The following is a 22021-nucleotide window of genomic DNA, read 5'->3' as shown; positions in this document are numbered from 1 at the left end:
CTAAGGTCCTGTTTAGTTTCTAAAAACATCACATCGAATTTTTGGACATCTAAATGGAGCATTAAGTATACATGAATATTAAAACTAATTACACGGTTATGGAGAAAATTGTGAGACGAATCTTTTGAGCCTAATTAGTACGTGATTAGCCATAAGTACTACAGTAACCTATATGTGCTAATGACAGATTACTGAGGCTCAAAAGATTCGCCTCGCAGTTTCTTGGTGGCTTCTGTAATTTGCTTTGTAATTAGACTACTTTTAATACTTTAAATGTATATCCATATATTCGATGCGATGATTTTGCAAAAGAGAATTTGCAAACTGAACTAGGCCTAGGTGGATAACGAGGAATACCAGATTTATTTTTGGAAATGCTAAACACGGTGCAGAGTAACGTAAAAGAGAAAAACTCAGCTAGCTAGCTGGCACGCACTACGTTACATCCAGAATAGTGCGCCATGAGAAAACTTGAAGGCGTTGTTGGACACAGCGTATGACCTGGTTGCACGTCGAACCTTTGTCCGTAGCTCTCCCTTGTCATCATACTTGAGGCCAAAGATGGTGACATGGAGCACAGCGCCGGCGCCGGCGCCGTCGTCGTAGTCACTAAGCGGCGCCGGGATGTCCTCGACGAGGGCGAATCTGCTGTCACCCATGTAGGCGAGATAGATGGGCCTGCCCCTCAGGCAGGGCCTGTGCTTTGGGTCCTCCTCCTTGCGGCGGCTCAGCTTCTCCCTCAGCAGCTTGCACCTCGGCGGCCGTGTCCCGGAGGGAACTGTGCAGCAGCAAACGGACCGATCGTCCTTGCGGTGAAGCCCAACCCATGCATCCAGGTCGGCGTCGAAATAGGCTTGTCCTCTGAAGGGCAAGCCCCAATCCCCCAGCTCCTTCCACGTGCCGTCGATGGTGTCCAGGGAGTGGGTGGTGTGGCCGGTGGACATGAAGATGGTGCGCCCGTCGGGGTGCAACGCGTAGCCGAGGATCTCGCCTCCTTCGCAGGGGACCGGCTGCGCCAGGGGCCGCCTGCTCCAGGACCACTCCCTGTCTGGCTCCCACGGCTCGCGGCCCGCGGCGGTGTTGGGCTCCCACGACATGGCGTGCAGGGAGGCGTCATGGAAGTTCACCGACGTCACGTCGTACAGCGTCTCGCCGTCGCCGACGGCGATGGACTCGCCCAGGTCGTAGAGCCTCTCCGGGACGCGCGGGCCGATGGCGAGCGCGGCCGTCTCCGCGTCGTAGACGAAGGTCGGGGGCGCGCGGTCGCCGCGCAGAAGCGGGTTGGCGTCGACGAAGATGCTGGTGCCCAGGGCGCGAAGGACATGGGGCCGCCGTCTACACGCGGCGACGCTATCCGAACGGCAGCCGCCTCGGGGAGCCTGTGCAGCACCCCTCTTGCAGCAGGTTCTTGGTCGTCCAGGATGTCGTCGGCGTCGAGCCTGTGGATGCTGTAGCCGCCGTCCCAGTCATCCAGCGCCACGTACAGATGCTGCTTCCCCCGCCGAGGTCTTTTCTGCTCCCTTGCAGGCGTAGCAGAGTAGTAACCATCCTTCTCCCGCGCCCGCTTACCTCCACCCCCACCCATGGAGGCGGAACGGAAGGAATAAAATATGCTGCTTGTCTTGTCACTACAGATCCTACTAAGGTGCAGGAAATTCTGGACTGGCCAACGCCTAGAAACCGCAAGACGTAATTAATCTGTCGTATGTGGGTTACTGTAGCACTTATGGCTAATTATAGACTAATTAGGATCAAAAGATTTGGCTCGTGATTTCTCACATAATTGTACAATTAGTTTTTCATTTTATCTATGTTTAATATTCTATTTAGGTGTTCAAAGATTCGATGCGGTGTTTTTGGAGTAAATTTTTTGGGAACTAAACATGCCTGGCCTGAGATGGAGAGGGAGAGAGAAATACGCGCTTCCGCACTTCATCGTCGTACGTCAATTGTGTGATTCCTCCCGACTCCAAATCCGTTCTGTCGTACGTCAATCGTCCGATTCCATCCAGACTTCAGAGCCGATTAGCACAGCTGCACAGGAGTTGTCCGTTCTAGAGCTAGACCGAGCCGATTAGCATGGGAGTCGTCCGTTCTAGAGCTAGACCCGAATCCGTTTTAGAAATGAGAAACATGAATTTTAGAGCAAAAATCGAGACTCGAGAGGAGGGAGAGAATGTAGGGGGCGGGGAGACGGGATTGGGATCAGGTGCTGCAACTTTGGCAGTACCGTGATCCATACCGTCCAAGTTCAATCGAACCGTATCTAATCGGATCGATGGCAAGGAGAGCAGATTGGGCATGGCTCCACGCGACAATGCAAAGATTGATCTGGTCTGATTATGTATAGGGCTTAGCATTTGTTTTATAATTTTCAGAATTTACATAGTAAAATAATAATAAATTAATAAGATATAAGTAAGATTATAGAGATAAGCATAGGGCTTAAGCCTAGTTGCCCCACTCTTAATTCTGCCTAGAGCCACGGTTGCCCAGCTCATCTATCCTATAATGCATAGACATGTTTTACTCATTGGACAAATCTAACGGCTCAAATCATCTCCATCAAATCAGATAATCGATGTTTCATCTTCCCTCCTTCCATTTATCGGCTCCCCAAATTACGCGCACATTCCATCTATATTCTTAACATTAAATCTAATGCATTAAATCCGAATTTTAAACTATTAATATATTTTTAAACTACAAAGAACTAGTACAATAAATATTTTCTAATAATTAGATAATCATTTAATATTTAATTTAAATGTTTTTTCATGTAATATATAAAGACACGAAAAAAATTATTTTTAAACTTGTAATAAATCCAAACTCAAGGTTCTGCAATTAATGTTTAAAACTGAAAACTCTTAATTTATTGCGATATGATCCAACCTATAATTAATTATGAAAAGTTGTAAGTCACCGTTAATTGGTGGTTTGCTGTTATTTTATCAGAGGTTGTTTAAATAATCAAATTATCAAATGCTTTATAGAAAAACAAATTCGAATATTTGGTTTATATATGACTGCATTAAAATAAATTTATATATCTTGTTTACGTTATTAAATTGTAAATTAACCCGTAGCGTTAGTACGGGTATATTGCCAGTGAGTGAATCATGAGTGTCCGACGGATGCCAACATAATGCTTGATTAATTACTCTAACCTACTGCAAAAGATTACGGGAAGAAATAGACGGCTGCTCGCACCTATAAGCAGCGATGGCATGCTTATTCACAGTTGCACTGAAGCAAGTGGTGATGCTTTTGCATCAGTTAGAAGCACAGAGAAGGCAGCGCTCCGCCACCGTTCGATTCATTTTTCACGCTGCAGATCATGTAACTGGCAAAGTTATCCCGATCCGGGGAACCGTGGAAGCACGAACGAGGCCGCTAAACACGGCCACAGCTGCTGGACGTCTCCATACCCGTCACTTGCTCCAGCAGAGACTGTTTGGGTCTTGGTTGACGCTCCAGTCGGCGGCGGCACACTCCGCCAAAGCAGCCCTCATCAATCTGTCGCTCGCATCATCCCCCGGTTCTACCCCTGCGCCGGTCGGGAGAGCACCTTGGCCGCCTCCACCTGCTCCTACTGAGGTTGTAGCTGTTCAAGTCCACCGCCATCAGTTGCCGCCCGCCGCCGATTGCTCCTTCCCTTCAGCCACGGAGCCACCGACACTCTACCTTCTGAAGAAAGGAGAAAGAATTCAAATCTATCTTTGCATCCTATATCCAAATGACAAGTCGCCCCCACGTATCATCGTGTACCATAAACCTGGGCGCGGGACCAACATGTCAGCTAAAAAAACCCTTGAAATATTCCACATCACTATTAAATGATTTATTGCAATCGAGTCCAGTCCAAGTTTGGTTCAGGCCTTTTTTTTAGTTCCCAAACATATTTTCAAAAACATCGTATTGAATTTTTGGACACCTAAATAAATCATTTAGCATAGATGAACTAAAAAACTAATTGCATAGTTACGGAAGAAATCTTGAGACGAATTTTTTGAGCCTAATTAGTCCATTATTGGCCATAAATGCTACACTAACCAACATGTGCTAATGACGGATTAATTAGTCTCAAAAGATTCGTTTCGCGGTTTCCAGAGTAGCCGTAAAATTCGTTTTTTCATTCGTGTCCAAAAACCCCTTCCGACATCCGGTCAAACATTTAACGTCACACTTCTTCTAAAAAATTTCTCAATCTAAACAACCCCTCAGTTTCAATTTGCACCCAATTTTCAATTGTTTGAGCCGAGTTTGATACGACTACTACCAAGCTTATATATATTATTGTAACCTCAATATATTTTTTCACTACAGAATTTATTTTGAAGCTCTGGTTACTTCATACATATTCACAAGAATGTATAAAAACATACGACGGCAGATTTTTCTTTTGAACCGCTGAATCCATATCAAAATTACGGAGTCAATAGAAAATACAGATAAACACTATAATTTTTTAAATCTGGTCATTCATATAAATATATAGGTAACTACCACAGTACCACCATTGTATTAGAATTAATTACGTGGCGCATGCATATATGACTAAATTAATTATGTAACTCTAATGGATAGGTTCCTTTGGGCGGAACTTGTCTATTCGGGCTCAAATATTAGATTTGACGTTGGGTACTTGCGTTTGCGACTATTGTTCTTTTGATGTGCTTAAGTTTACGGTACCTATTTTTTTTATGGTATATATGTGATATACCCGTCAACACACGAGAGGAGACTCCGTCAATCTTAAGATGTAACCAAAAGCTCGTTGCTATTTGTCTGTTCGATTTTTGGAGATGTTGATAGAGATAGGCTGTACATGTGTATCTGTTTTATAAGCGTGATTGTACTAATTGTTTCTCCGTTATAACTTTATTATCATGATATAATCGCTCCAGTCTTTGTAGATGCTTATAGAATGCTGGTAGGGTGTGCCTATGTCCACTTCCAAAAGGAGATTGTTCGCATGCTATGAGTGTCTGTGCTTTACATGAGTTTAAAAGAAACTATGTAGCATGATTTGTAATGGCTAATTGAGTTATAATATGATATTGATTATTTTATAGTTTTATTGGGAATAGGCCCAATAGTTAGGCCAAGTTAAAAAAACAAAAGTTGTTTATTTGTTCTGATTTTTTTTGAACATGATGCAATGCACGTGAGGAGAAGCGGTTATGTTTTTTTTTCTTATGGTTTGAGAGGGCTTTGGTATTGTCAGGTGTTTCTAGTACGGGAGAGCTATGTTCGGAGAGAGAGGGCGGACGAGTGTGCTCTTAGATATAGTTATATTCGAAAAATCCCAGTCTAATATTTTTAGGAAAATTAATTTTTTGTCACTTTTACGAGGGAGTGATAATAAATTTATCGCTCTTTACTCATAGGTGTTGGGAGAGAGATAAAATTCTTTCATAAAGAGTAGCAAAATGTTAAAAGTCCCACATACCGCACCGTCCAATTTTTGGTATTCTCATGCCTTGATGTGCAGATAAGATCCACAAGCTGGCTCCACATACCGAACCGTCCAAGCTTACGGTAGAACAAGCCGATGTACCTGTGGTGTGCCCCGCATCCACGAGTGAAGAGGCCATTGCACGTGAAGAGACCGGTAGCACAAGGCAATCACTCCCCAATAAAAAAGCCGTGAACAAATGGGTATAAAATATCATTGGTTTTGAATGCATTTCGAGTCCTTACATTACCTGCAAATTCATTTATGAAGTGCAATGTTTGAGTGAAAATAGAAAGTGCGATGGTCAAAACCACACGCTTTAATTTTCTTTTGGTACCATCGCTAGAGCAAATAAGTTTAGGTTTGGGTTATAGTCTAAAATTTAAATTTTAAAGCTTAACTTCGGAGTTGATTTGAGGTTTTTTTCACTTGAGTTTATTTGTCACCTTTGACTTTTAGATCATTATAAACACATACATAAAAATTATATTTACAAATTATTTTTTGTTTACAAATATATCGTTTGACCTAGATGGCCCTAAAATAAAGTAAAGTAAATAAAAAAACAAACATTTTGGATGATGTCGACAAAAATAACTCCATATAAAATAACTTAGGCCGCGTTCGTTTGTGTAGGGTAAGTTAACTTATCCTGGCACGGAAAACATAGTCATATATTAGTACATGATTAATTAATTATTAATTATTTAAAAATATAAATAAATTAATATGATTTTTTAGAACAACTTTCTTATAATTTTTTTTAAAAAATATACCGTTTACACGTTCGAGAAGCGTACGCGCGGAAAACGAGATAATGAGTTAACTTACAATAGTATAGGCACCTGCTGGCTACAAATGATTTATAACCAACTTAATAGTCAATATATATAATAGTCATAGACTACACAATTAATATCTGACCTTACATGTCATACAAATATTATGTCTTGGAGCTTGTGCTGAAGGTTATAAATTAGTAGCCCACTTGCCTTCTCTCTCCTCTTACCTTTTTAAAATATGATTATATCTGGCTTTTAGCCTCCTCCTATTGTACCTGTTCTTACGGGTGAACGAACGCGGCCTTAAAATTGCCAAACGTGGAAGCCGAACACGAATCAAAACAAAAGAAGGCGCAGAAAGAAAACGAAAAATAAAACAAAAAGAATTCACCCGAACCGCCGTAAAAAATTCCCTCCATTTCTTTTCTTTTTTTCCCTCTCTCTCTCTCTCTCTAAAATTTCGCGCTCTCCCCGTCGTCCCGTCTCTCCAATCTTCTCTCGTCTTCGTCCTCAAAAAAGGCCCATCTCGAAAGCGAGAGCGCCAAACGAATCAACCCCCAAACTCCGCCGCCCCCTCCGCCTCGCCGATCCGCTTCCGCGGGGCCTCCCCGGCGACACCCCGCCGCGCCGCCTCAGCCTGACTTGTCGGTGAGATCCGCGAGCCCTAGTGTTTGGTTAGTTGATTTCGCCTTCGCCGTATGAGCTGGTTGGGGGGGGGGGGGGGGGGGGATTCCCGCGAGGGACGGCGCGGGAGGTGTCGCCGTGGTGGCCTCCGGCGAGGTGGGTGCGGGCGACGGGGCGGGACGGGACGGTTGTGTGGTTTTCTGGAGGGAAGCTTGGTGTTGGAGGATGGGGATTTCCTGGCTTTGGGATTCGTTTTGGTGTCAGATAAAGGAGGGGTGGGGGTGGAGTGGGGGGGGGGGGGGGTTCGAGCCATATAAGGATTTCCGGCTGGTGGATTTTGGAGCACCGTGTCCATTTTCGTGAGCTTAGTGGTCAGAAATGCTTTGCGTTGCACGTTCTGGGGGGCAAATGCATGCGAGGAAGCAGCGTGAGCTTGTGCGATTTGGTTTGGTTGTTTTCTTTGTTTTGGGTTGCTGAATTTCCTGCTTAGATGGCGATTACTTTGGTACATTGCATTGCCGTTCTGCCCAAGACTGGTCTTTTGCCCTTTTTGCTTCACAAAATGCGGCATTATCATCTAAAATTTCACGAACTCTAACCTGATTGTTCTAGGCAGCACGACTATATCTCATTTTCTCCGGTTCGCATGGCTCTTTCCTGAACTATTTCAATATAAAGCGTGCTTTGTTATTCTGTAGGTTGCAACGGAGGGCCAATGCCACTCTTCAAGAGGAAACCTTTCTCCTTATTGGAGCCCCCTAAGGACATAGATCCTAAGGAGAAAGTTTTCCAAATTCGGTTCACAAGGGAGATATTCCGAGAATACCAGTATCCTCTTTAATTATTCGCATTGCAGGGATTCATGCCTTTTGCATCTGCAGACTGCAGGGCAGTATATTTAGTGATGTTTCCCTGATGCTTGTATCCTTAACAATCATTTAGAGATTACATAAGCAGGTTGAATCTTTATCGCCAACGAGTTTGGACATGTAAGATATCTGGGAAATCAAATTTGACTTTTGAAGAAGCTTTGGTCTCTGAGCATCATGCTGTGGCAAAGGCTCAGAAATTACCAACAGAATTAATGGCTCCTGTTCTTCGGATGATTCAATACAGTACGTGGCATTTCTAAATGCTGTTGTGCTCCTGGATCTTGATAGTATATTGGCTACAACTGTTCTCGTTTTGTTATTCTAACATTTCTTAGTTCTTACTGCTTGTTCACCCCAGACAAAGCTACTATACTCTAATTGTCTGTACAACAAAATACTGACCCCTTTAATAGTTGGTCCTTTAGTCATTTTGAACTTTTCAGCCTTTACCATTCTTTTGTATGTCTTAGTTTCAAGCACCAACATGGTTTCCAATATCATAACTTTTTTTGAAGTTATACATAGTAAAACTTGTAATGATGATCCGGAAGTACTTTATGACGAACACTTGTACCGTTTTATGTGACAATCTAAATACCCTGTGTGCATTTTCTTGTCAATATTCTTGTATTTTATTCCACACATTCTAAAACAACACTAGAAGAGAGTGTAGATAGTTATACCAATATCTTTCTAATGTAGTATATTTTGCATTAGTGATATGGTATTAATGTACATCCTTGAATTCTTTGCTTGGACTGCTAAGCTGCTGACATGATCACATGACAAAGCAACCTCTAATAAATAGACACACATGCCTACTGTTATGGTTTGGGTTTTCAATGCTAAAGCATCTATATTTTCTTCATTACTATATGCTCCACGCGAGAAGCATCATAGAATGTTTTACACTTAATTAGAATGGAAATATACTTCATGTTACCTTTTGTTTCAGGCACTGTTGGCTTATATGAGCTTGTTGACAAGATATATGCTAGTCTACAGGAATATGTATTTGAAGGATTAGAATTACATGCTAAACAGGATGGTTTAGAGGCTGCTTGCAAGATTTTAAAGATTTTAGAGTCTGGTGGCACTAAGATGTATGAAGTTGGTTGGCTTCTTCGGGACAAGACTATCATCAGTATTTCAGTAATCAAAGGTGAAGACTTGATTCACAGGAGGCCGCCTGTTAGTAGGAATACATTGAAGATTTTTATTAGAGATGCAACGTCACAAAATAACCCATGGGTTATACATGAAAATCTTGCCAAAAGATATGGCATACCCACTGAACCCCCAAATGACATGATGGTGAGTTGATGTGCTTTTCATTCTTATTTATTTTTGGGGTATTTTGTAATCCTAACATTGTCTTTTGGTCTAGTTTGATGAAGGTTTGCAAAAGAAAGGGAGGAAAAGACATGAGGATGGACCTAAAGGAAATGCTAGGAAAAAGATGAAGAATGGTTATTCATCTGAACCTGACACTTTTGTTGCATGGTTCTGTTAGCAATCTTTTGGCTATGGTGTTCTTCCAAGATACTTACTATTGATTTTTGTATGGTTTGCAGATGAGGAACACATAAATGTTCCAGTTAAGTACCCAATGGATGATCTCTTAGTACGACCTTCTGCAGATGACCATGTTTTATCAAAGAGACTTCCTCTGGCTACAGATTTTAGAGTACCAAGATATTCTGTGGGCGATCTCCTTATGGTTTGGGACTTCTGCTTGTCCTTTGGGAGGATTCTGAACCTATCCCCATTTTCACTAGCAGATTTGGAGAATGCAATTTGCCACAAAGAAAGCAACACTCTTCTTGTGGAAATACATAAATCTATATTCCACTTGCTTATTAAGGATGAAGGTGACTATTTCACTGTTCTGCGCAACAAGAAACGGAAGTTAAAGGTTTTTTCATGCCCCTTCATGATACATCTCAATTTCGTCCTCTTTCTCCATTGATATACATCTCAATTTCGTCCTCTTTCTCCATTGATGAAACCCTTTCTCAACCCTTCAATTTTCTTTGTTAGCAGGTCACTTTGGTAACATGGGCTGAGTATCTCTGTGATTTCTTGGAAATGACAAAAAGTGAAGAACTCTCAAGCAACATTGCAACAGTAAGAAAGGGTTATTACAGTCTTATTGACACTGATGTAAAACTTAAGATTCTCCGGGAACTAGTAGAAGAAGCCATCACAACTTCTCCTGTAAGAGAGAAACTAAGTGAATGGGTGGACCAGCGGCAAACACTTGCTGCAACTAAAAGAGAGTGTACTAGGAAGGCAAAAGACGAGCAGAACTCAAGCATTGATGCAGTGCAAGATGATAATGGGAATGTTGATGAGCAGGGTAAGGGGAAAGAAGAAAAGGATAAGAACAATATCTCTCGAAGCAAGAAAAATGGGAAACGACATGGGGTGAGCACTTGATTTCTCACAATGTACTATCATGTGTTGGACCTCTCTCTGTATTCAGCCCATGTTCTGTTGCTGACCATAATTGGTTTGAGGTCGATTGTTATGCTTACTACATATTTTTCTTTTTGTATGCACAGCACCTTGAAATGGAGATTGACAAATTATCCATCCGTTCCAGCCCCCTTGGAAAAGACAGACACTATAACAGGTATTGGTTTTTCAGACGAGAAGGAAGGCTTTTTGTTGAAAGTGCAGATTCAAGAGAATGGGGATATTACAGTACTAAGGAAGAGGTAACTATTTTTGTGTTGATTGATTTTTTCTGTATTGATTATTGCTACAAACCTACAAATGTAAAGCTTAATGTGAATTTTGAAATGACAGCTTGATGCTCTAATGTGCTCACTGAACATGAAAGGTATAAGGGAGAGAGCTCTTAAACAGCAGATGGACAAGTTGTACAGTAAGATAAGGTATATAGATATTTCTGAACCTTACCATTGGTCAGCATTATTAAACTTCAGTTCTGTTGATTGTAGGAAATGGCTAACATTAAACTTGTTCTTAACATAGAAAATATTGCTTTTACTTGTAGGCCTGACTATATTTTTTCTGCAAAATGAACATTGTGCATTTTGGTATACTGGTGTTCCTGCCCTTTTACTCAATAACTAGTGCACTTCTATCTATGATACTTCAAGAGCTCCTTTTTCATAAATTACCTGCAATGTGTCGTTGATTCTAAAAAAATAATTTTTGTTTGTTCCTGTCATGTATGATTCTTTGATGTTTACCATTGCAATAACTTATTATACCGTAAGTAGTGAAAAATATTGTTTGGTTCCTACTTTATCGATCAATTATCAACTAATCCATTTCGTGTTTCACGATGCAGTAATGCTCTGGAGAAACGATCAAAAGAGATCACAAACAAATTGTTGCTCGAAGAGGTTGTACTGCGCCGTTCCACACGTGTTCAGGCTCAACCAAGGGATAACCCTTCCATGGCATTCCTGAAGTATGTCAATAAATGGAAGGATAACTGAACTACAAGGCGACAGTTTGTCAGTAGATGGGAGATAATTAGCTAGATCACATGGTTTGTTTCAGGAATATATGAAGGTCTGATGAGGTGGTCTTATTTGTTAGCCATTCCTCATGGCTGCTCTTTGAGCAATCATTACCAGGTAGCAAAACCAAAGGACTCGTTGGCTTACACTGGACTTAGTTGAGCTATATACCCAGTGTAATTCATCTTACATGTAAACATGATGTTAGCCTTAGGGACCATGAATTGGTAACCTTATATGCTGCTGACGTTATGTCTGTTTGGTTGTCAATCGCATGACACCTTTCTTTGCTACTCCTATGTTGTTTTCACTTTGGGTGTGCTTTACCAGATTTATAACTGCTTCGACATTCTTTGTGGTTGTGCATGTGATTGAGAGTATGTAGCAGCACATGGCCATCACTCTTAACCCCAGTTACATGGATCATGGGAATTGCCAAATTAGCAATGGTTACATGCTATACACATTGGAGTTTACATTGTATTTGTAGGGGCAAAGGATAATCCAGGTTGGTATATGCTCATATGCATATGTTAGCTGTAAAAGGTGTATACAAGTATATGTCCATGTGGCACATTGTAGTGTTTTATAAAAAAAAATGTCATTCTTTCTTTAGCTGGGCTGTCCTAAGACTGGCGAAATTTTTTTATTAAATAAACCTTTTTAGCAAGTAATTTTATTATTAAATTATCGGGCAATTTTTTTTAAAACTGAATATTTTGGCTACGTCAGTGTTGGTCTGACCAACGAAGAAAAATGTTTTTCTAACACTGAATCTTTTGGCCACGCCAGTGATAAAAATATGTGCATTCTGTTATTTCCAAACAGACCAACGAAGAAAAATGTTGCTCTGAACTTTGATCTGAAATGATTCCTCGTGGACATCCATCCACCAATCAGCCAAGGCTTGCTGCTCATGGCATCAGGAAAGGCCCTATTGATGCCCATCCTGAGCAAAATCATTGACCACCTGTTCCTAAACTGTTGTGCCATTCCTTTTGACAAAAATGAAGTTCTCGTGCAAGCATCGTCCCCCAATGAAGGCAGATTGTGCATACGGAATAAGCTCGTCAATATGGCTCGACAACCTATTTACTACTAGTACATTAGTGACCAGTTTGGAATTTCATAGGCTAATCGGACGATAATACCTGAGCAGGGTTAGGGCTTCCTTCTTCATGAGCAGAGTAATAATCATGGAGTTCAGTTTATCTAGGTTCTAAGAATTTTTTAAAGTGGAATTTGTTCGGATATATATAGCATACAATAATATGAAACATAATTCTCCACCAATAGAACAGGAACCATATAAGCAAATGATCATGGATCGTTACCACAGGACGCGTTGTGCATTGGAAAAATGTGATTAGAAGCCTAAGAAATGTCGGCGATATAACACCGCAATTAAGCGGTGTCTCTATTGGTATCCACACACCAAGGAAAAGAACGTCGTGCGTAGATGTGCTAGCATCCATGTGCAACTAGGGTTTGGCCTAGGAGGAGGATGGTAGGGTTTTTCTCGCACGCAATTGACCTCATGGCCCCGTATATATAGGATCCAAAGCTAGGGCTCCAAGACACATATGAGTTCTTTTCGGATCCCTATTTAAATTGAGCTTGTACTGCTTGTGATAGACCGATGCGTCACTTTGGATTAAGTGCCAAAGTCGTCGCCACCATAACTGTCATCGTCACGACAGACGCCTGACGCTTGCCTGACACCACTGTTTATTGCGTCGCACTTTGGCCGGTACTGCCACTCCACAGCCTCCGCTTCTGGTCCCCCTATCTCTAGCTCGATCCTACATGTTAGTTTGCTCTCTTGTTTACCGTCTACGACGACTATGAATTGCGGCTATGATTTACCGATTATCGTACATGGTGCGGGTGCATGGCATCTACACGAAACATGTCAAGCCATTAGCTGTCGAGGACGCTTCTAATCATATGACTTATATAACTATATACTACTGTTAAGTTAAAAAAAGCAGTCTTAAGGACATACAGTATTGAGTTCGTCTAAGACACTCGAAAAAGAGACATTGGCGGAGACCCTACTTAAATTTAATATTTAGCATATTACTAATGTATAATTAAGTAAAAAAATAGCACTCTATCCATACCATTCTAAATTTCTAATAAGGCGTTCTCACTTGATTTGGGATAGTTCCGCCCCCGAATGAATAGAGAGGCGGCGCTGTTCGCACGCGGTGGGCGGCCGGCAGGCGAAGGCAAAAGCTCACCGCACAGTCGCACGCACGCACCCCGTGTCTCCAGTGGAGCCGCGCGCGAGCCGGGCCGACGACCCGCACGGCGCCTTCCGCTTCGCTGCTCCGGTCGGGCGACGTGGAGGCGGAGCAGCCACCCACCACCGCCGCGCGCAATCCCCATCCACATCTCCGCAGATCCCCTCTCCCGCCCACCACACCCAGAAGATCTCTCCCCCTCTCCCTCGCCGGTCGCCGCCCACCACACCCCGGCATAAAACGCCTCGCCTTCTCCTCTGCTAGGTCCGTCGATCCCGCCGGCGACACCTACGTGCTTGCTCCAGAGAGACTAGACTAGCGAGAGAAGGGAGACGTACGGAGAGATCTATGGCTTCCCCGGCGCAGTCCATGCTGTCGGCGAGCAGCTGCTGCATGTTCCTGAGGAGCAGCAGCAAGCCTGCGCAGGGCGCGGCGGCGGCGGTGGCGGCGGCACTGGCGCGAGGTGGTTGCGGCGGCGGGAGGCTGTACCTGCTCTCCTGCAACGCCTCGTCGCAGCAGCAGCAGCAGTCGTCGCCGTCGCCGGCGACGTCTCCTCCTCCGGCGGAGGAGTCGGACTGCAACGAGGAGGAGTGCGCGCCGGAGAAGGAGGTGGGGAGCCTGAGCGCGGAGTGGCTGGCGGAGGAGCGGACCAAGGTCGTCGGCACCTTCCCGCCCAAGAAGAAGGGCTGGACCGGCTACGTCGAGAAGGACACCGCCGGCCAGACCAACATCTACTCCGTCGAGGTAATACCTACTTCTTTCATTCCATTCTGTTTCGTTCCGCTTTTGCAAGTTCCATTTCGTTTCTTCCATCTCGTTAGTTTTACTCAAATTTTGCCCGATTGGTTACAACTATTTCTTGTGACCTTCCTGCATGAGTAGAGAAGATTCACTTTTTTTTTAAAAAAAAATATTCACTTGATTCACTTCGATCATTCTTATTTTTTAAAATTTTATTTAGATAATCTATCATGATTATGGTATTAGACCAATCAGCATAACTATATCTTAAAAAAATACTTTTGGTAAATATTTCCTAAATTTATGCAGACGCTAATAAATCTATACGCAACCTATTTTATCTAAAATAGTTCGGCAATGTATAACAGATGTGTTTAAAGTTATTGGAAAAATTTGTTGCTATCAGTACATGTTATAAACAAGCCAATAACTACTAAAATATGATCAAAGTTAAATTTATCTTTTGTTTTGTTTTTGTTTTTTTTATTTTCTGACCTGAAGAAAAAAACGCATGCATGATGATGGCAGCCGACGGTGTACGTGGCGGAGAGCGCCATCAGCTCGGGGGTGGCGGGCGCGGCCGCGGACGGGTCGGAGAACACGGCGGCCATCGCCGGCGGGCTGGCCCTCATATTCGTCGCCGCCGTGTCGTCCATCCTCCTCCAGGTCGGCAAGAACCAGCCGCCGCCGCCGCTGGCCACCGAGTACTCCGGCCCGCCGCTCAGCTACTACGTCGCCAAGTTCCAGCCTTCCCCCACCGCCGCCGCCGCGCTCGCGCTCCAGCAGCCCGTCGCCGACGCCCCCGCCCCCGCCCCCAACGACGAGGCCCCCTCGCCGGCGCCCGCCGCCGCCGTCGACGAGCAGCTCTCCTCATGAACCTGCTGCCGATAGAGAAGAATTTCAGTTTCAGATATGTTAAAAAGTGTGATGATCTCAAGCACCAGCTTGTGTACGTCTCATCACAAAGATCATCCAATCCAATGTATGCTAGAGCAAACAAGCTACTGATTATATGGAGAATATGTACGTGTACATGGTAGATCGACGAAACCATTTTTAAGTTCCATATATATTATATACAAGCATATACATACATCACAAATTCACATCACACACGCATGAACATCATCAGCACGGCAATATCATCCATCGTCGTCTACGTTATTTATGCACGCAAGCAGCACATGAGCAATGTTCGTGTGCCTGTATCAAAAAAAAAATCAACTTCTTGACTATGAAACTGGGTATATGTATGTCCAAATTCGTAACTAGAATTAATTATTTTTTTGGGATAGGAGTACTTCACGAACACTTGGCAGTAAAGATTTCGCTGAAACGAACCGTGCACAGGCTCGAAGCTCGATCACAGCAAGTGACTGTACCAAGGGCCATGGACCTGCTCTGAAATGGTCGCGGCTCTGATGAGGACTCCAGCCGTCTTCACCACCCGGCCGGTGAGCTTCGTTGCGCCGATGCGCCTCAGGGCGCCGTTGCCGAGCTTCCGGCCCCTCGCACCGCCGCCGAGGCCGCCGAGGGTGACCGCACGGAACGCGCAGTAGACGGAGCGGGAGACCTTCTTGAAGACGGCGTCGTCGGTCTGGAGGCTTTTGAGGAAGACCCTGGTCAGCATCTGCTTCCTGCTCTCGGTGATTTCATCTGACGAGGTGCTGCCGGCTGTTGAGGTGGATGAACGGATCATTGCCTCCATGATCTTGGCAGTGCTAGCATTGGCGAAGTTGTCCAGTAGCTCTGTGAGCGCGTTGAACAGTTCGGAGGTCGCGTTTTCCAGTTCTGTGGGGGTGATGCTTGGGTCGTCGGTCGCCAGAACCTGACGCTGCACAAGCATGCTGCAAGACAAAGCGTAATTGGGTTTGGTTATTCCATTCTAGCTGACTGCTGGTACTCAGGACAGTGAAGCGAATAGAGTAGAAAATCAAGTGATGTATCACCTTGTTGCAATTACAATCACTTGTTGGAACTGGGACTGTACAGATCTTAGCCTCAACCAATTGAGCTTGAAGGTCTCAGGTATCGACTGCATTTGCACGCCCTCTATGCCACTGATGAGCTGTAATAACCCGATCCTTATTAGCTTGTCAAGCCTTTCACCTTTGCACTCCGGTAGTTCCAAATCATCTGTTACCATCACAAAAGAATGATGAAAGAGTTCAGGAAAAAAGGCCAAATGAGGGAAAAGAGCAAATACCTGCTGCAGGTATTGTAGACTGTTGCTGATCTGGAACTCCATGACCTGATCGCAGGGTGGCAACAAGTGGTTGAGCCTGTCATGAGAGGCAGAATCAACAAAAGCAGGTCAAAACAATAGATAATTAAAAATAATTCGTAAAGAACTAATATTGTCTGTTATGCTATAGTATTGCTAAAAACAGTGGCTGTGCAGTGTTGTGACTACTACATAATTAAAAATAATTCGGAAAGAACTAACATTGTCTGTTGCTGGCAGAATTGAAAAGGAGTTGATATGCTCATTCCATTCTACTTCCACAGTATCTTTTGATGTGGAAATCCACAGAGCAGTTGAACGGAGAGCAGCTGATGCATTGGAAGGAGATCCATAGCGATCAGCAAAAGCCTTCTGAAGGTATTCCACTCCACCTGAGCCCTTTATAATTGGTTCTAATAGTTGGATACGTGCTCTACTCACATCTGCCTTCAGAGCCTGTTTATTTTACACTTTTTTTAGTTCTGGAAGGTTGTATAGGTTCACAATATATTCCAAGCAGTTTATTTAAGAACTAACTCAAGGAAGTGGCAAACCTTTAATTCTTCCATAGTGAAGCGCAGACCTTTGATGACAGCAATCACAAATGAATTTGGACCTCCGTTATTACACTCAGTGTGTACAGTCAATTCACCCAATAATTTGTCATGGCTTCTCTTCATTTCGTCTTCCTTTGCAGGAGAAGATAATTTTCGCAGCACACCCAGAGAGTAATGCAAAATCTGTCCCAAATATTGTATGTCCTGGGTGCCTGATTCAAGTACCTTTCAACCAAAGAACAACAAAACTGGTATTAGGTGTATTCTTTAGATTCACGATAACATCACTGAAGCTGTTCTTACCTGGGACAAGATTTCAAGGTCAATATTGTTGGTTATTTCTTCTTTCCACCCTTTAGGAGCCATCTCATGCAATGCATCCCCGACTTCCTTTACCAGCTGAACCAGATAGCTGTAGTCTGGCATGTCTCCTCTAAGTGAATCCATAACCACATCCCAAAAAGCTTTCTCCATTGTTTCCCTTACTTTTTCCTAAGAAACAAAAGAAAGTAACTTCATGTTATTCATATTTAACTGATAGGTGTTTCACTTAATGAAATCTACACCCTACATCACAGCATTTCAGTCCCTAAAAGCTCCCCAAAGTCTTTCACACGGTATGCATTTTTGGTTATTTCACATTACTGTCTGTGCCCCAGCAATATCATAATGTACAGTATGATCCTGGTATAAATATAGCATAGGATCTAACCTTGAAACCCCCCTCGACATTCTCGATATTGTTATCAGCTATAAAATCATGAAGAATCTCATTGACTATCTGCTCGTTCTCTGTTGGCTGTTTTTCTGGCACAGTGCTGCTCACTGTTACTGGATTGCTAATGGTGATTTCTCCAATGTTGCTTCTGGACGGTGAAGAGGGCACTCTGAACAAAGATTGAATAACTTGACTTGGCCTTCCATCATTCGTGTTGGAATTCTCCATAATGTCAGAAATATGAGATTCTCCAGAAGAAGATGTAGATGCAACATTTTTTATAGGTATTGGCAAGTAGCTCATGTTTCCCTTTGCTTCAAAAAACTTTGTCCTAGTTTCTGATAAAGCAACTTCCATCCGCTCAATACCAGCTTCACCCCCCAGGTGCCGAACCTTCTCCCTTAGAAGTGCCTGGTCTACCATAACCTAGGTGGCAAACATAAACATATTATATTTCAACTGATGGTAAAGTTTTGATTACATAGACGAAAAAAAATATAAATAAATAAACTATGTGCAATTTTGTAGTAATTGACTGCTTCCTATAATAGCGGGATCATATGCACATAAAAGATTTCTCATATACTAGTTAATATCTGGAAGATAGGTCAAAAAACATAAGAAAAGGTACTAGGTATAAAGTTATAAACCATATGGATAGGTCAAAACCAAAGGAAAAGGCACCAGGTATATAAACCATACCTGTTTCTGTATGGCCTTTAAATTATCATTAAGGTTCTCTGGTTGGCCTTCAGCAGTATATTTGCATGTTTGCATCATTGATAGCTCAAGTTTGCATGCAGCTCTGACAAGATCTTCCTCTAGTGACTTTGCGTCCTTTGCTTTCCACAACACGAAGTGGTAAAGGTAGGCACACCAAGCTTTGTCAAAAGAAGCCAGCTGAGATCTGAATTTCTTCCGATCAGCAACAACGGCAGAAGATTCCTGATAATTAGAAGATCCAGGAGACAGATCATCTAACGTTGGCTGCTTTAATATGCACGCACCATTTGATCCATCAAGTATTGTCTTAATCAGCAGTTCAAATTCCTTCACGAAGTTTTCTGCTGAGTCCATAAGAAGTTTCTCTCGCTCACCTCTTTCATTAAAAACAGCACTTGGGTGATCTAGTATCATGTAAGCACAAAGAACTACCCTTGGTGAATACCTAGGTAGCTTGCTAACAACAGAATTTCTAGCCACCTTTGTTGGTGCTACTCTAGTTCTTCCCCCACTGTTTGATAGGGTCATCTTTGGTGATCCCAGACGCTTGAGAAGAGGATCGATATTTTCTGGTGATGATGGACTTGATGATTGAGATAGAATAAAACGACTCTCCAAGCGATCAAGAAATGCCCTTGTGGTCTGAAGAACTGTGGCAGATTCAATGCAAAGAGCTAGTTCTTCAAATGGCATAGGCTTAACAGATTCCTTATTTATTCTTAGCATGTCAAAAGCTCTAGCTAACACCACTGTTGTCTTCCTAGATGTTATGAATCTTCTCCAACATCTGACATGTCAATCGAATATAATAATAATGAATAAAATTTAAACCACACACACAAGTACAAATAATTGTTTGAAAGTTGAGCACAGTAAGACTCCACCATACCTTGCCAGCTTTCTTGAAAGAAAATCACCATGTTTAATTGAAGCATTATATATAAAGCTGTGAGGACTTCCTCGCTGCTTCAAATATTCAGCTCTCTGCCTTTTTGCCTGTTTTGGATAAACAGTTTGCAATGTAAGTCAGAGCCAAAACAAGTATACCAACTTTGCACTTTGCAGCATAAAAAGGAATACCCTCTGAAGTTTGTCTTCTAGTTGTTCTTTTAACTTGCTCCTGTCAGTCTCTCTCTGGCAAGATGCAGTCCTGGCAGCAAGTTGGACCTGTGAAAGCCTACCCTGGGCTTTCTTTTTCTCACCTTCCAACAGCCCCGTCCGTCTCTTCTCAACCGCAGTTCGCTTCTGCACGATCGCGGAGCGTACACGCTCCCTGTACTTGTTTTCCCACACCACTCTCTGCACAAGGTACTTTATCGTTCTTTCCTCCAGTGCAGCCCTCCTCTGCGAACGAGCATGCATGAGCTGTATGCGTTTCTCCTCTGCCTGCCGAACTCTAGATTCAACTTTCATGCCAAGTTCCTCCCTTTCCTTCTTGAACCTCAATTCAGTGTCATTCTTAGCAGCCTGACGCAGCTCGTCCATCTTAGCAAGCCGATTTTGTTCCTTTGCCAAGAGGCTTAACCTGCAATAATAAACCAGCTTTCAGTCACTGCTAACTATCTTAATATCCAATCAGACAATATGCTCTTCTAGGTGACTAGGTCCCTCTTTTGGTTACCTTTTCTGATGGGCAGCAACAAGCTTTGCTTCAAGGCGCTGCTTGGGATCCTCCTCCTGAGGTGAACACGGAGGGCATCTGACTGTACGCCTTGCTTTGTACGATAATGCTTCATGAAATTGCTGGAGGAACAAAATACACATGAGGTAACAAGCCATCATATTTGTCTTTTCTTTTGATCTTGTGATCATATTTTTCTGCGAGTCCTTGAAATGAACCAGGCAACGACACCGATTTTTTTAATTCTTACTAACACCCATTTTACTGGCTGACAGCAAATGTGGTAGCCTGAATACCATCATCGTGAAACGAATCTGGGCTCCCAATTTTGGCATGGCTGAGATAAACCCCAAGCTTATTGCAGCTCCCGGGTTTTGATCAAAGAACAGCATCATCTTGATAATCAATTCCCAGCAAAGCGTGTGATGGCTAATTGCTACTACTACTAGCTTCTAATCTAACGCACATTAACATTATTCAGTGATCCAGACACAGCATCAGGATTTTACTTAACACGAACACACTATATCTCCGCTCCTGAATCCTGATTCATACTCCCAATTCACAAGCACCAACCAAAAAACGAATTTTCTTGGAGCACACAAATTTCCCCCAAGACCACCGACCCAAACAAAAAAAAAATGAAAAATAAAACAACAAACACACGCAGCGATAAAAAAAAATAGTAGTAGCACTAAATCTCGGAGAGCCATGTGCGAACCCACCTGCCTCCGGAGGTCCGCCTCGCGGAGCTTGGCCTCGATCTCCTCCGCAGTCGCCGGCGCTCCCCCGCGAGCGCGACCCTGGAGGAGCCGCCTCCTGATCCGCGGCGGTACCCTGGCCGCCGCCACCGGAGGCGACGACCCCTCCTCCTCCTCCTCCTCCCCCGCGGCAGGTATCTCCAGCGCCACCGCCTCCGGCACCCCCATTCTCACCCAGTCACCCAGGTCGTCCGGTCCGGAGCTCGTGCGGGCGTCGGCGTCGGCGTCGGCGTCGGCTTCGCACGACGAAGAGAGTGTTTGGGAGGCGCGTCGGAGGAGAGGAAGGGGGAGGAGTAGAGAAGAGTGGGGCGAGTCGCGGTGGGGCCCACGTGTCAGTGAGTGAAGGGGGCCGTGAAGGGAGCGCAACGGGTGGATGGATGGATGGATGGCTGTGTTTTTTTTTTTGGCCGTTGGGCCCGGCGGCGCGGAGGCGATCGGACGGTTGTTGCGACTTGCGAATACCTCTGTTGTATAGCAACTGTATTTTTATAAAATTTAAATTTGTCTTGTAAGAAAATATTTATGGAGTATTATTTTTCACATTAACTATCTCATATTTAAATATATATTCATTTTAACTCTAACTCGATCTCACTCAATACCATCCGCTTATTTAATGGAGCCGTTTATTTTTTTTTTATAACTAAGACCACATTCAGTTGTCCATATTATTAGATTCTCTCGTTTTTCGTTTACACATTTTCTATACTGTTAAACGAGGTTTTTTACGATATTTTTATATAAAGTTGATTTAAAATAGTATATTAATTTATTTTTAATTGTTTATATTTGATAATTAATTTATCGTATACGAATCTATTATTACGTTTTTCGTTCCCAGATAAATTACCCCAAAACAAACCAAAACGAAAGCGGCCTAATTAGCTCTGCTGTGCGAAAAATGCACTTATATTGAGAGTATATTGAGAGAGCGTACAGTCTTCCCCTTTGCTCTCGGTATGTATTGTTTGCTTGCCATTTCTTTACTAAGTGGTTCGTCCTTCGTTTTTCGAGCACACTTCTATACTTAAAAAAAAAATCAAACAACGTGTTTCTATCTTAAGAAATAAAAAAATCTAACAACGATATCTCTAATATTGTAGATTATAATCTTGATCATATCTCTAACATTTTATAATAAAACAAATCACAATAAAAATATTTAATAAACATACAAATCTTTTGAATAAGATG

At 43.0% G+C, this 22021-nt stretch overlaps 4 protein-coding genes across 4 annotated transcripts; 2 read left to right on the top strand and 2 right to left on the bottom strand.

The window, feature by feature from the left end:
- Nucleotides 1–304: 304 nt before the first annotated feature.
- LOC102722372 lies at nt 305–1585 on the bottom strand. Its single transcript, XM_006648675.3, has 2 exons — nt 1380–1585; nt 305–1299 (listed from the first exon to the last, which is right to left on the bottom strand). Exons 1-2 carry the CDS (start codon nt 1583–1585, stop codon nt 441–443), a joined length of 1065 nt encoding a protein of 354 aa, XP_006648738.2. The 3' UTR covers nt 305–440.
- Nucleotides 1586–6723: 5138 nt separating this feature from the next.
- On the top strand, nt 6724–11583 carry LOC102716655 (DDT domain-containing protein DDB_G0282237-like). The gene is made up of 10 exons (XM_006647312.3): nt 6724–6891; nt 7566–7695; nt 7810–7982; nt 8695–9053; nt 9127–9208; nt 9314–9654; nt 9783–10166; nt 10304–10459; nt 10551–10639; nt 11062–11583. Exons 2-10 carry the CDS (start codon nt 7583–7585, stop codon nt 11210–11212), a joined length of 1848 nt encoding a protein of 615 aa, XP_006647375.1. The 5' UTR covers nt 6724–6891; nt 7566–7582; the 3' UTR covers nt 11213–11583.
- Nucleotides 11584–13467: 1884 nt separating this feature from the next.
- On the top strand, nt 13468–15196 carry LOC102722092 (protein MAINTENANCE OF PSII UNDER HIGH LIGHT 1). Its single transcript, XM_015833143.2, has 2 exons — nt 13468–14226; nt 14752–15196. The coding sequence occupies exons 1-2, from the start codon at nt 13831–13833 to the stop codon at nt 15097–15099; spliced, it is 744 nt and encodes a 247-aa protein (XP_015688629.2). The 5' UTR covers nt 13468–13830; the 3' UTR covers nt 15100–15196.
- Nucleotides 15197–15264: 68 nt separating this feature from the next.
- LOC102721810 lies at nt 15265–21093 on the bottom strand. The gene is made up of 12 exons (XM_006648673.3): nt 20792–21093; nt 20067–20188; nt 19526–19970; nt 19335–19441; nt 18425–19232; nt 17717–18148; nt 17308–17496; nt 17002–17229; nt 16670–16903; nt 16430–16505; nt 16173–16359; nt 15265–16070 (listed from the first exon to the last, which is right to left on the bottom strand). The coding sequence occupies exons 1-12, from the start codon at nt 20993–20995 to the stop codon at nt 15587–15589; spliced, it is 3516 nt and encodes a 1171-aa protein (XP_006648736.1). The 5' UTR covers nt 20996–21093; the 3' UTR covers nt 15265–15586.
- Between the last annotated feature and the right edge of the window lie 928 nt (nt 21094–22021).

Source organism: Oryza brachyantha, chromosome 2 (genome assembly GCF_000231095.2).
Source record: "Oryza brachyantha chromosome 2, ObraRS2, whole genome shotgun sequence".
NCBI classification, from domain to species: domain Eukaryota; kingdom Viridiplantae; phylum Streptophyta; class Magnoliopsida; order Poales; family Poaceae; genus Oryza; species Oryza brachyantha.
The sequence above is the reverse complement of the archived record's forward strand: the minus strand, read 5'-3'. Positions and strand labels throughout refer to the sequence as shown.

Bases quoted from the DNA above. Each gene is read 5' to 3' on its own strand.
- LOC102722372 (XM_006648675.3), bottom strand. From the start codon at position 1,585: ATGGGTGGGGGTGGAGGTAAGCGGGCGCGGGAGAAGGATGGTTACTAC. The intron at 1,300-1,379 runs GCTCCCCGAGGC...CCTGGGCACCAG, and splicing joins GCAAGAGGGGTGCTGCACAG to CATCTTCGTCGACGCCAACC.
- LOC102716655 (XM_006647312.3), top strand. From the start codon at position 7,583: ATGCCACTCTTCAAGAGGAAACCTTTCTCCTTATTGGAGCCCCCTAAG. The intron at 7,696-7,809 runs GTATCCTCTTTA...ACAATCATTTAG, and splicing joins GAGATATTCCGAGAATACCA to AGATTACATAAGCAGGTTGA. The intron at 9,209-9,313 runs GTTATTCATCTG...TATGGTTTGCAG, and splicing joins TAGGAAAAAGATGAAGAATG to ATGAGGAACACATAAATGTT.
- LOC102722092 (XM_015833143.2), top strand. From the start codon at position 13,831: ATGGCTTCCCCGGCGCAGTCCATGCTGTCGGCGAGCAGCTGCTGCATG. The intron at 14,227-14,751 runs GTAATACCTACT...TGATGATGGCAG, and splicing joins CCAACATCTACTCCGTCGAG to CCGACGGTGTACGTGGCGGA.
- LOC102721810 (XM_006648673.3), bottom strand. From the start codon at position 20,995: ATGGGGGTGCCGGAGGCGGTGGCGCTGGAGATACCTGCCGCGGGGGAG. The intron at 16,904-17,001 runs GTTTGCCACTTC...TAAAATAAACAG, and splicing joins TCACTATGGAAGAATTAAAG to GCTCTGAAGGCAGATGTGAG. The intron at 16,506-16,669 runs GTTAGTTCTTTC...CTCTCATGACAG, and splicing joins TTCTGCCAGCAACAGACAAT to GCTCAACCACTTGTTGCCAC.